At 44.6% G+C, this 12,873-nt stretch overlaps 1 protein-coding gene across 1 annotated transcript in view; it reads left to right on the plus strand.

The window, feature by feature from the left end:
- Positions 1 to 6,850, plus strand: part of arnt2 (aryl-hydrocarbon receptor nuclear translocator 2) — a 39,902-nt gene extending 33,052 nt beyond the window's left edge. Inside the window, exons 13-19 of the mRNA XM_080843051.1 lie at positions 746 to 821; positions 1,009 to 1,132; positions 2,141 to 2,240; positions 2,490 to 2,628; positions 3,093 to 3,258; positions 5,277 to 5,422; positions 5,601 to 6,850. Of these exons, the coding sequence (XP_080699177.1) occupies positions 746 to 821; positions 1,009 to 1,132; positions 2,141 to 2,240; positions 2,490 to 2,628; positions 3,093 to 3,258; positions 5,277 to 5,422; positions 5,601 to 5,699 (850 nt within the window). The 3' untranslated portion in view covers positions 5,700 to 6,850. The remainder of the gene's footprint in view (positions 1 to 745; positions 822 to 1,008; positions 1,133 to 2,140; positions 2,241 to 2,489; positions 2,629 to 3,092; positions 3,259 to 5,276; positions 5,423 to 5,600) is intronic.
- The last annotated feature ends 6,023 nt before the right edge of the window (positions 6,851 to 12,873 follow it).

Consider the following 12,873-nt stretch of genomic DNA (forward strand, 5'->3'; position numbering starts at 1 on the left):
CTTCATTACGGAGAAGTCCTGGATGTTCACTGGTATTACAGGGATGCCAGTGTCCTAGTGAGGTTTTTTTCCCCCTCAAGTAGACAAACAGAAATGGACTGGAGGTCCCTCCTGAGAAAGCCAGGCCTGCCTGCCTTCCTCCCTCCACCAGAAACACAGGAGCATTATGCTATGTCCAGATATATAAAAAAAAGATCTCCTCGTTTTAGTAAACAGGAAATTTCAGCTTTGAATTTTTTTGGGGGGGAAAAGTCACTGCAGGAAATCAGCACAAGGCCCTGAAAACATTTGGGCTGAATGAAATTGTGCAGTTGGAAAGCAGACGGTCTAGAAAGGTCTCTTCGGTCTCCATCAGTTGTGTTTATTTTCACCTCCATTAAAATAACCATGCATGAAATTAAAACCTCTGTAAACCTCTGTAAACGCTGCAGTTAGACTAGACGCATCTGTGCTTAACTCATCCCACTCTGGAGGCGGCTTTGTGATCCAGCTGATGTGTGTTTACCCACAGGATGGATTTGGTTTGGCTCGATGGCACACTGTTGGAGCTGAACGTGTCATTTGGCCTTGGTGTTGGGGGGGGGGGGGGTGTCATTGTGGTCTTGAGTGCTGACTGTGGTGTGTGTGTGTGCAAATAGGGTGGTAGTGTGTGTGTGTGAAAATATGGTGGTTGTGTGTGTGTGCAAATAGGGTGGTGGTGTGTGTGTCTGATCAGGACTTTGGCTCTCTCTTGTGTATGTTGCAGGCAGCTCCAGCAACAGCAGCAGCAGGAGCTGGAGGTCCATCAGAGGGAAGGTCTGACTGCCTACGATCTCTCCCAGGCAAGCCCCGCCCAGACGCTTGCCCTCTCACACACTCACCCCTCGACATGCAACACCTTGCCAGGGCCACCAGGGAGGAGATGATCCCTCTCCACACACATTTCCATACATAGACCACCATTTAACATTTAAAAGCCGTCCCTGGTCACGTTTTTGAAGTGTGCTCTGACCTGGTATTTCTCCGCAGGTGCCCGTCCCGAGTGTGCCCGCGGGTGTGCACGAGACCGGAAAGGCCATCGATAAAACCGAGGCCATGTTCTCCCAGGAGAGGGACCCCCGCTTCGCTGACATGTACTCCGGAATCTCTGGATGTAAGTGCACTGCACCATGGAAATGTGACCTCTTTTAGCTTCTGTTGCATGCTGTTGTGTATAGTCGTGTATTGAAGATTCAATCTAATCTAATGGAAATTATGGAAATTATTAGGTGTCAGGTGAAAATTCACACTCAAATTTACTTCGGAATCCGGAGTTGTGTATAAGTGTCTCTTTATTTAGTATGCTTATCGGGCTCACAGATGTCTTGGCAGAAAGCAAAGTTAAACAGGTTTATATAGGTTGAAGTTGGCGTTCTCTGACGCCAAAGCAATATGGCAGCAGAGATTTTCACTTCCGAGGTCATCTTGTTATGCTTTTTGCAACTTAATGTAGGAAAGAAGGACTACTAGTTCTCATCAACTCTCACTTACAACCACACAGAATGTACAGTTTTAAGCACACACTTAAGCACTTAAAAATCAAATACATACAGAAACAGAAAAGCCATGTTTCAGCCATGTTTCAGCGCACAAAGGCATATGACTAAAGCACATACACACCTGATTATAGTCAGAGTTTCATAATTCTTCTATCGAATGGTGTTACGTAAGCTTGGCTGAATATGGTTCTTGTGATTTTGTGTGGTTCTGAGGGGTGGTACGTATGCTCTGATCCAGTAAATAAACATTTTTAATTATTGTTAATGTGTTGCTCACCCTGGAATCCAAACCTTTGGCATTTAAAGGGCATGTATTTGCCACCTGCCGTCTCTCCAGGTGTGGCGATGATGTCTGTGAGGTGTGCCTTAGTGTGTAACCTCACTTCACTGTGTGTGTGTCACTTCCCTTAATGGGTTAAATGCAGAGGTGGATTTCAGAGTGTGTGTGTCTACACCACCTCTGCCATAGAGAGGACTTTCACTTTCACTGTGAAGGCGTCCAAATAGCATGTGATTCACACACGTTTCTCCCCTTAGCTGATAAGAAGATGATGGTCCCATCATCCTGCCTGTGAAGGCGTCCAAATAGCATGATAGTGATTCACACACGTTTCTCCCCTCAGCTGATAAGAAGATGATGGTCCCATCATCCACAGCAGGGGGCCAGCAGATCTACTCCCAGGGAAGCCCCTTCCAGCCAGGCCACTCTGGGAAGAGCTTCAGGTGTGTGTGTGTGTGTGTGTGTGTGTGTGTGTGTGTGTGTGTGGGTGTGTGTGTGTGTGTGTGTGTGTGTGTGTGTGTGTGTGTGTGTGTGTGTGTGTGTGTGTGTGTGTGTGTGTGTGTCCTGTCTGTCTGTCTGTTTGAGAGGCTTATGTCCTTGAAACCTGAGCAATCTTTTGTAAATTGTCTCGATCCTAGCTAATGATGTCAGCCTGTGTTATTCACGCATGACATTTGGCATGTGCGTTGCAGCTCGTCGGTGATCCACGTGCCGGGGGTCAATGACATCCAACCGTCTGCGTCCGCCGGGCAGAATCTAGCCCAGATCTCCAGACAGCTCAACCCGGGCCAGGTGTCCTGGACAGGAAACAGACCTCCGTTCTCAGGCCAGGTGAGGTTCGAGTGGCAGGCTCCACTGCGTGACTGCATTCGTGCGCCCCGGACTTGAGCATTGGAATTCCCTGTGTGCCGGTTTGGAGCCGATTAGCCTAATTAGCATCTGTAATGGAAACATACCTCGTTACGGTGTTCCAGACGCGCGCGCGCGTGTGTGTGTGTGTGTGTGTGTGTGTGTGTGTTGTGTGTGTGGGGGGGGGGGAGAGCTTGACGTGCAAAACTTGCATACTGTAGTGTTTAAGTGAACTCTAATGACACTCATCTGTCTCTATTTCTCGCCCCCCCCCCCCCCCTCTCTCTCTCTCTCCCCCCCTTTCCATCTCTCTTCGTCTCTCTCTCTCTCTCTCTCTCTCTCTCTCTCTCTCTCTCCCCCCCCCTTTCCATCTGTCTTCGTCTCTCTCCCCCCCCTTTTCCATCTCTCTTCGTCTCTCTCCCTCTCTCCCCTCTTCCTCTCTCCAGCAACTCCCTGCACAGTCCAGCAAGGCCCAGTCATCTCCGTTTGGCATCGGCTCCAGTCACAGCTACCAGGCTGACCCATCTTCCTACAGCCCCCTGTCCAGCCCGGCCACATCCTCCCCCAGTGGCAATGCCTACTCCAACCTGGCCAATCGCAGCACAGCCTTCGGTGAGACCCCACCTTCTGTCACCATTTACTCACCTCCAACAACTCACGGTCACTCACTCACTCACTCACACACTCACTAACTCACTCACTCACTCACTCACTCACTCACCACACATGGCGGTTTGCTCCCACTTTAGATCAGGTTCATTCCCTGTCAAACTACCTGCCACCAGGTCAAATCACTCATTTTGGGGCCCTGTCTTTTAGCATTGACATAAGCACACAGTCCAGACACTAAACCCTGTTCACATATCAAACGAAGGCATGGTCATATTCGCATCCATGTACCCCAGACTCCATCATTGCCTCATGTCCAAACTCCGACCTGCGTGAGGAGCAATGGAGTCTTATGCTGAGTATTCATGAGCTGCATACGTGTGCATCTGTGTGAATGAGGGCCATATGAGTGTGAGTGAGGGCCATATGAGCGTGAGTGAGGGCCAAATGAGTGTGACACTGGGGGCCGTGTGCAGCTGGGGGCCCGAGGAGGAGAGGGGAACAGCGGGGAGCCCACAATGCCGTGCAGGAGCTCCAGCTGGCAAGAGCTGGTTTTTAATCAGCGTGCCGTGCGTGGTACCTCAGCACTTCAAAAGAGGACCGAAATCTGGTTTCCATACATTTTCTGCTGCGCCAAGTGGGGCATTAATCACCAAGATCATAAGTACGTCTGACAGTTAAAAAAAAAAGACAAGACAATTACACAACCGCTTGAAATTCCTTAGACCTAATCCACAATCCATCTGGGTAGGTTGTGGAGACATTTTCTTCCCCCTGCATATGTATATGCGTGCACTGAAACGCTTAAATCAGGATTATGTCAACGCTCTGTTTGTGAGCAACATAAAGGGGCGTCCTCTCAAAGCCAAGGCACCCCCAACCATTCACCCCCTCCTGGGGCAACAGGGCATCTGTGTTGTGCTGCGACTCCATTTGCTTTCTCCAGCAACTTTGCCTATGGCACAACGAGAGTCTTCCCACTCCCAAGTATGATTAATGCAGCCTGTTTGATAAGTAATTTAGTCTCAAAAAGGTGGCATTGAAAACCCTGAAGGCTTGCGCCAGCTGCTCGCAAATGAAGCCATTGGCCAGCCTCATGTCCAGATAATTCTCTTTTAATACGTTGTCATTAGCCACGCGAAACATTTCCGTCTCCTCTCTCTCCCATGCGGCGTGGTTTTGGAACACGTGAGGTGAGACTTCAAAACATTAGCATTCAGCTAACAACGGCTCATTTTTTTGGCTCACTCTGCTAATAGTTGGTGAGAAAAACAAGTTCCTCTTTTGTCTTCATGTTGTAAATGTGATTCTTAAGGTGAAGGATCTCCATCTCCAGCAGTGATGCTTTTCGTCCACTTCAAACGTGTTATTCTTTTTTTAAATCTTGTTTTCTGGAAAGCTTATTGCAACAGAACTTGGTTGAACATTCATTACCTGATGCTCAGCAACTGACATGACCGGCACACACACACAAACACACACGTATTGTGGAATAAGTTCACATCTGAAGTTCCTTTGGAAATGTTTTTCGGCAGTTGTAAGATTCCCTTAGCAGCATTCATAATGCATTGACATGGACACTGTAAATCAACCATGTATTAATTGCAATCCAAAAATGTTCCCCAAACTCTGCTGTGGTAGACCGTATCCGCTGTGACTGAGAAACACATGGGACTTAATGGTCCCCACTGGATTGACTCAGGAGTGGGGATCATGTCTTGCATTTTCACACAGTGAGGTGAATGTAGGGGGGAAATGGCCATGAGCTAAGTTCTGCACCAGTATCTCCTCTGCCAGGAACGAGCCCGTGGGCACGAGACCCAGCATCTCAGAAAGACTTCCTCAGCCTACCATACCCTATTAACATTTGGATGCAGGATGTACTTCCATTTTTTTCGGTGTCACAGTCTGCCATTTTGACTCTTTGATCTGGAGGCTAAATGGAGTGTAATGGGTCTGGTGATTCCTCTCACCGGTGTGGATGTTTTCCTGCATTCTGCGGGTGCATTTTCTTTCAGCAGATGTGGCGGCGGAGGGCAACCAGAGTGGAGGGCAGTTCCAGGGCCGGCCGTCAGAGGTGTGGTCCCAGTGGCAGAGCCAGCACCACGGGCAGCAAGGGGGAGAGCAGCACCCCCATCCCCAGCCCAGCCAGACAGAGGTGTTTCAGGTAAGAACATCCCAGGGCCCCCCCTCCCCGATGTTGCAACCAAGTGCAAAGAATGTATTTAAGCAGCAAGTGTCTTCTGGTATCTGTGTCTGCCTTGACTGTGTAGTTAACTGGAGACTGGTTGAACATGCACATATTTCTGCTGCTCTCTCTAACACTGCTTCTTCTGGGATTGCAGGATATGTTGCCAATGGCCGGAGATCCCACACAGGGCACAGCCAATTACAACATTGAAGATTTTGCAGACTTGGGCATGTTCCCTCCCTTTTCTGAGTAAGGATTGTGGTCCAGGTGAAAAAGAACTCTGCGTTTCTCGAAACTCTCGTTTTGTTTGTTTGAGTTACCTTTTTTTTTTGTGTGTGTGTGGCTCTCATCTCATCTCATGTCAACTCACCGGTAAAGTTAACAGCACTCTTCAGCAGGGATGTGTGGATGCATCCCCTGCTCTTCACCTCGTCTCCCCTCCAGGCACTGAGGCTGGATCTTTCAACTCACACACCCACACAGGGACACTCAGGCACCTCACTCTCTCCTTCTCTCTTCCTCTCTCCAGAGGGCTATCTCAGTGGCAAAGATGGCTATTTCACAGATAGTCAGCAGATGCCCCTTTTTTTTTTTAAATATATGTTCACATATATTTGATGGCTATTTCTCAGAGTCTTTATATGGAAAAGAAGGGAATTTTTCCATAGGTATTTGTTTTCCTTGCACTTCACTTTAACGTTGCCAAACCTCGCCAGGCTCAGTGACACAGGACATGCTGATCGTCTCCGCAGCACCAGCACACGTGATGCTTCTTGTGTAAAAAGATATCGTACCATATATGTAGTGATGTCCATAACCTAGCTAAACTAATAACAGTGTAGAAGAAATTTTGTGTAAAAATTTCAACGACAAAAAAAAAATGAAAATAAAAAAGATGAAAAGGATACATAAAGGTAGCTGATACAAAATTAACATTTTCAAAGAAGTTGCAAAACATTACAGCTTGAAGTGCACTTCATTTAAGCTAATATCACCAGCCTCCAGTGTTTTCGGAAAGGAGAACCGCCATACAGTGAAAGCGTTGCGCAATATGTATTCTTGTGGCTGCCGCAATTGTTTGTTACTTTTACCTTTTCAAGTAATAACATAGACTTTATGGTCTAATACTTTTACATGAAAGATTGTATTATGTCGCAGAGAGTCTAATGGGAGGACATTGAAGTGAAGAATTCTTTTGCTAAATCAAAATGATGTTTTTTGTAAATAATGTGATTTTGATTTATTTTGGGTCAAATTGTGTTTTCTTTCACATACACAGCAAATATACATATTTGTGTAGGTTTAATTTCATTGTGTGTAATGTGAGTGGTACATATTTAACTATCGGTATTTAGTTAGCTTGTTAATTGTACATTGCGTTTAGACTTGTATAAATTGTGTAAATGTGCTCCATTATTTTTGTGTAACTTCAAACAAAACTGTGCTTGTGACAATAAATTTTCATTGGTTATGTGGCTTTGAAAATAATCTGCTCCGGTCGTTGTGCTTTTACAGAGATTTTCAACACTTTTCCCACAGCATCCTGTTGAAAACTGGCAATCATACTGTTCTTTGCATTCAAAAGTCTTTCACTGCATGATGGCTGAATTCTTGAAACACCTCTCTGTAGTCCCTGGGAAGTGTGTGTGTGTGTGTGTGTTTGTGTGTGTGTGTGTGTGTGTGTGTGTGTGTGTGTGTGTGTGTGTGTGTGTGTGTGTGGGGACCCCTGTAGACTGTTCAAACGTGTGAGGAAGAGTGCTCTTCCTGACTGGAAGTGGGCTTTGCTGCGTAAAGCACTGAGCGCTGCAAACTCCCAGCATGCTAGCAGCACGGGCGTTCCTCGCTCCAGCCCAGACGCCAACCCATCAGCACTGATATGGATCTGTTTTCTTAAAGGAGGCTCCCATTTACTTAACCCCTAACTCTTAAACTATTGCAGTTAAAACCCTTCAAGTCAACTGTTCCCACTGCCCTAGCCCCTGTGCTTGTGGTCCTAAGCTGAGCCAATGCTCATCATTAAAAGTTATTTACTTAGCAAATAGGCTTATTTATCACATCTAAAGCTTAGCGGTGCCAAACGAGATAATGTAGATTTTAAAATGGAACTCCAAAAGACTTTGTACACTTGAATGAAAGGAATGTTGTTTTTGCTCACAAATACCCATGTTCTCCCCTTTCATGGAAAGATAATTACATGAATTAAGCCGTCATGACGAGTAACACCCGTGGTCCAGCCCAATCTCTCATGTTTTCCATTCAAGGGATGATGCCTTGTCTTTATCTCTTCTCTGGGGGGGGGTATAGTTTGATTCTGAATAGTTCATTAAGGATGGGGGCTGTATTTCCCCATGGCTCAACATGTCCTCTCCACTTAGTTCCACTGATGGGCTGCATGCGGAGCTTGATGGAGAACAACGTTTGTGGACCTTCCTCTCCTGCTGCTGTAGCTCATGCCCCTGAGTCAGTCATCATGCCCGCCCACCCGCCCGCCACATCGGATTGTTAGTTGTAACCCTGTGTTTACATGAGAGATGTGTATGGGAGTGTTTTTAAATGGTGCATAAAGGACTTGTCATCCTTGGGGCTCCACAGTTCCATGCTCTGCAATCAATCTGGTTGAAATTTGAAACACTATCAGTGGCAGAGTGCCTTGTTAAGGGGGTTTCATATTGTTTTTTCAGAAGAATCAAACCACCTTTTTTTTAATTGGTAATAAATACCTGCTCCCTTTTATCTGAGAAAAAACAGTGATGAGATTTCTGCTTTGAGACGTGCTTGACCAGGTTGCATGTCACATATTATGATTATATTCGTGTAAATGACCAGAATCCTTAAAATAATCTGTGATGAAAGGTGAGAAGTGAGTATACAGTGGTATCTCATTCTGCCAGCTTGGCTTTGTCATCAGCACAAGAGTCTACTTGTCCAAGGCGTTTACACCCCACACTACATACCCTGCAGAGGTGAGGATAACGTTCCATTCTTTCAGCCAGATTCAAATTTGGGGTGTTGTCATATTAAATTATACGGCAAGAATGTCTGGGAAATGGCCAGCAATAACAGTATGGTAGTAGCCTCCTTCCTCTGCATTTTCAGGAAGAAATAAATAGGAAAGGCCTTACGAGCAGTCTGAATTAGTGCTCATCATTTGTGTAGACACTTGAGAGAAGTCCTTGTGTGTCAGCATGATGCTATAAGTCTGAACTACAGAGTCCTTCAATTCCCAGAACGATTTGGCCTTAGAGTAAGTTCTGCTGTCGTAAGTTTTCACTTCGCTTTACCTTAGAAGAAAGGGAAAGAGAACTCCTGCTGTACAGAGAACCATGCATCACACATATCCATGTGATGAGATATACTAAATCTCACTCTGACAGGGTTTATGCTTCCTGGCTGCAGGAGCTAGACAATCCTGTTCAACAGTCTCCACCAAGGAACAAAGCTAAAAGCAGAGGCTCTTTGGATTTCCACATCTATAAGTTGTTTGGCTTATTAGCCTTCTGCAGGACGTGGACCTACTGCACACAATTAATCGCCTATGACGCAAGGAGACTGATATGACCTCTAAAAATGATGACACAATGTTTTTGTAATTTTAGCACTGAAATCTTCTCTCAGTGAGCTAAATGACTTGTCTCCCCCAAAAGAATGTCTGTTTGTCTGAGAATGTTCTATGTCTGTGAGCCTTTGCCTGAAATCATGGTGTCTGAGTTTGAGCTGTATGATAAGGGTGTAGAGGATCAGGCACTCAAAGATGTCCCTTGGCCCCTCTCATTAATTAACAGAGGGAAACCCACAGAATATATAAATAGCTATTGAGAGTCATATTTTGCATGTGAATCACCAAGCATGGCTGATGGTTCAGCATGTTTTTTTTTGTGAAATGTCCACTCATAAGCTAATTCAACCAATCTCCTTGGCAACCTTTTAAAGGCTTTCATTATTTGTATTTACCCTTCAACAGTGGAATGACAGCTGTTTGCTAAGGAACACTGAAAGTAACCTTTTGATTTGTTTTTGTCTAAAATTGTTCCCAAACAATTATTGTTTACATTGCTGAACTGTTTGTGGAAGGCTAAAGATGCATTTGTTTTTATCAATCATTTATTGCCACGAAAAAAACAAACAAGATGTCACCCTGTACTTTTCCAAATGAACACTGTGATGTCACTGGTGCGTCTCACGTGCCTCTAACAGAATCATTGCTTGTGAGGTAGCGTTATAGCTATCTTGCTGTAGAGTTCCCAGAAAGGGTGAGTAAGGTAGGCGCAGCACATGCGTCCGCTGAATAATCGGTAGGGCCGGTTTCCTCCAGTGTTGACCTAACCCACCGTGTAACAGAACATGGTTATTGAAGACTCTGACATTGTCCTGTAAAACCCCCTTGAGCATTCCAGCTATTGTGAATGTAATCTCTTGGGCAATTGCTCCTCAATTTACGTAAGGCCCGTTTTATTGCACCATCTGGAAAACATTGCCACTGTCTTGTTGTGTATGTGAATACAAATACCCACTCTGTCAATGAAAAGGGTTGCGGTCATGCAATGATCTAGATATTGCTTTTAGTAGGTTAGGCAAGGGTATCCAGCAGCGAGGTGAAGTGGGTTAGGTCCGGTGATAAACGTCCTATAAGGGCTGATTCACAGAGAGCACAATACAGAGGACGACATCTTAAATGTCATTTGACTCACAACTTGTTGAAGTGGCAAACAGCAATACAGGCAAGGTAGGTTATGACATCCAAAGGTATGTACCCTACAGAGCACAAACAGGTGTTTCAGTAGTGTCCCTCCCATGAGAAAAAGCACAGGAATTTGTGGATAATGTTGATTAAGACAAGATGGTGAAAATGAAATACCCTTGAATAAAAGATTTAAGAAGCAGGTGGCTCTAATCTCTATATTATACTGAATTCAATAGTACATCTGTTGCATTCATTCTCTGGCATTCATCTGAAATATACTAATAACACAAATGTAATGGTTTGCATGTGGGCCAAACACAAACAGACTGGTCTTACATAAAATCTGATCACTTAAATAGCCTCTGTTTCATTTAGTTATTTTAGCTTTCAAAAAATAATGCTTGAGCATGAACTGTGCATACCACAATGTGGCGGATTAAGATAAGAATTCAGGAGACATTGTAAAGGGCAAATAACCATGGGATACATTTCCAACCATGCATGGATGTTGGCTGCAGAAAGCCCACTGTTGCAGAAATTTAATACGAGGGCTGTTGTTCCTTGTGACCCGATGCTTATCCATCTCTCCCAGCCCAGCAGTCTCTGAATAAAACAAAAGGGAAACAAAAACAGGCCGAGGCCTCAGCAGACATACACAAACACACACACACACACACACACACACACACACACGCATAAACGCACGCACGCACGCACACACACACACACACACAAACGCTGTTCAGCTGTGATCCAATGCTTTTGAAATTAGGAAAACAGTGTAAGTCATGGAGGCCCCTGAAACTGTTTTCAGAGTTCTTACACCATCTGCACTGGTGTAAGGCCGTATCCCCATGCCTATGTGATCTCATCAGATCCTCACGCTTCTCCCAGACTAGAGTTGCCCTTCCCGTCTCTGTCCTAATTTCATAATGAGGCATTGGCTTATGTAACTGAGCTGGGATAGAATCTCGGAGCTGCTCAAATATGCCATTTGAAGACGTTCTGGAAGCAGCATTATTTCTGAAGTGCTCCCCCCTCCTTGGTGTGTGTTTCCTTTGTGTCCTTCATAGATGAACGGCCCAGAAATTACCCTGCACTCATCCATTTGGAATCTAGCTCATTCCAGAGGCGTTGGAGTTACTGATATAATCATTTATGTGATTTGCACGTATCAGAGCATTACCTTCACACATTTTCGTCTAGGTAATGACACAGTGGAAGTCATATAGACTTCCTCTCACATGCACATGCTCCATTCAAGTAATATCAATTTAATAGTTTCTCATATGGGAGCTCTATCTATCCTTTGAGAATATTGGGGACCATTACTGTATCTTTCCACTTTTCATTCTGAATAACCTCTTTATTTTAGGTACTAAAAATGTGTTTCATCATTTATTAACATTATAACTTCTATGCTATTACTATAATATCCTGACTTGACCTGACTTGACTTGAGATTGCATGGCCATCATGTAACCGCTTGACAAATTGACGACCTTGAGCTAATTTAATCATTCCTTCTTATTCATTTCACAACGAGTTGTGCAAACTACAGCTGTAGCTACAATAGTGGCACAAAATGTAATGTAATTCATACAATGTGGGTTTGTGATGGCCCTTCCACATAGGTATTTCCAGACACAATTACTATATTTTTGAGTTCTATACTTGATGGTGTGGGGCGTAAGTTATTAGGGGGGGGGGGGGGGGGGGCTCTCTGTACCTTATCTCCTTCAAATTAAACAGATGGACACTTAGCTGTCAGTCTACCACTCCTGCAACCATGCAATTTCCCATCACATTTGTACATACCATGCAATGAAAATGTCCCACTATCTTGTATTTCACCTTGTCCTCCTGGCTGTGAAAAAAATCATACCCACTCCACTGGCTTTTTACTGATTAAGCGGGAAAGTGTGGTGCATCACTTATCTCCTACTTTTTCTTTCTCTGGAGTTGTCTACATTCTTAAGAGATCCATCCTCCTAGAATGAAAAAAAATCTTCCAAGGCAGTGTCTGCTTTACAGGAAATTAAATGACAGAAGCATGGACCACACTCTGGAGCAAAGTGGTGATTTGATTACCAGTGAGTATTGCATTCGACGACTGTCATGCAAGCATGCCAACAGGGAATGGATCATTTTGAGGTCTGCAAAACCCAGTTGTCTTCTAAAAATTATGCTTAGCTGAGCTCCAATTAAAAATAAAGAGTTTTTACTCATTTATTTGAGCCAAAATGAACCCCGTGTCCAATATTTATACAATGGACTTGAGATTATCACTGTTACATTTAGTCAAATATGTTCTCAGTTATCTTCGTTTTCTTACTTCTATAAGACAGGTTGTCGGTAATACAGCAGTCTACATTCACTCTGCATCTAGCTAACAGGAAACCCATGACATCAAATAACCCCCGACGTCACTGCCCGTTGGTTCGTGAACTGGGATAGGATATGAGATGTTCCCGGAAGTCCTATATTTGGCGTTCGCCGAGCAGGAGTCATGGCTGCTTACATTGTTTAAGGCTAGTTAGCCTTTCGTTGTATATTAATTTGAACAAGACTGGAATCAATACCTCGAACATTAGGCCCTTAGTTATGATATCGTTAACCATTTGCCGGCGCACAACAGTTAGCTCGTAATGTCAAAGGGTTTTTGTACCTCATCATTTTGCTATTAGCTAGCTAGCTAGCTATACCAAACATAGCCCTGTTAGCTAGCCTAGCTAGCAAACGATAG

The sequence above is a fragment of the Sprattus sprattus genome (assembly GCF_963457725.1).
Source record: "Sprattus sprattus genome assembly, chromosome: 8".
NCBI classification, from domain to species: Eukaryota; Metazoa; Chordata; class Actinopteri; order Clupeiformes; family Clupeidae; genus Sprattus; species Sprattus sprattus.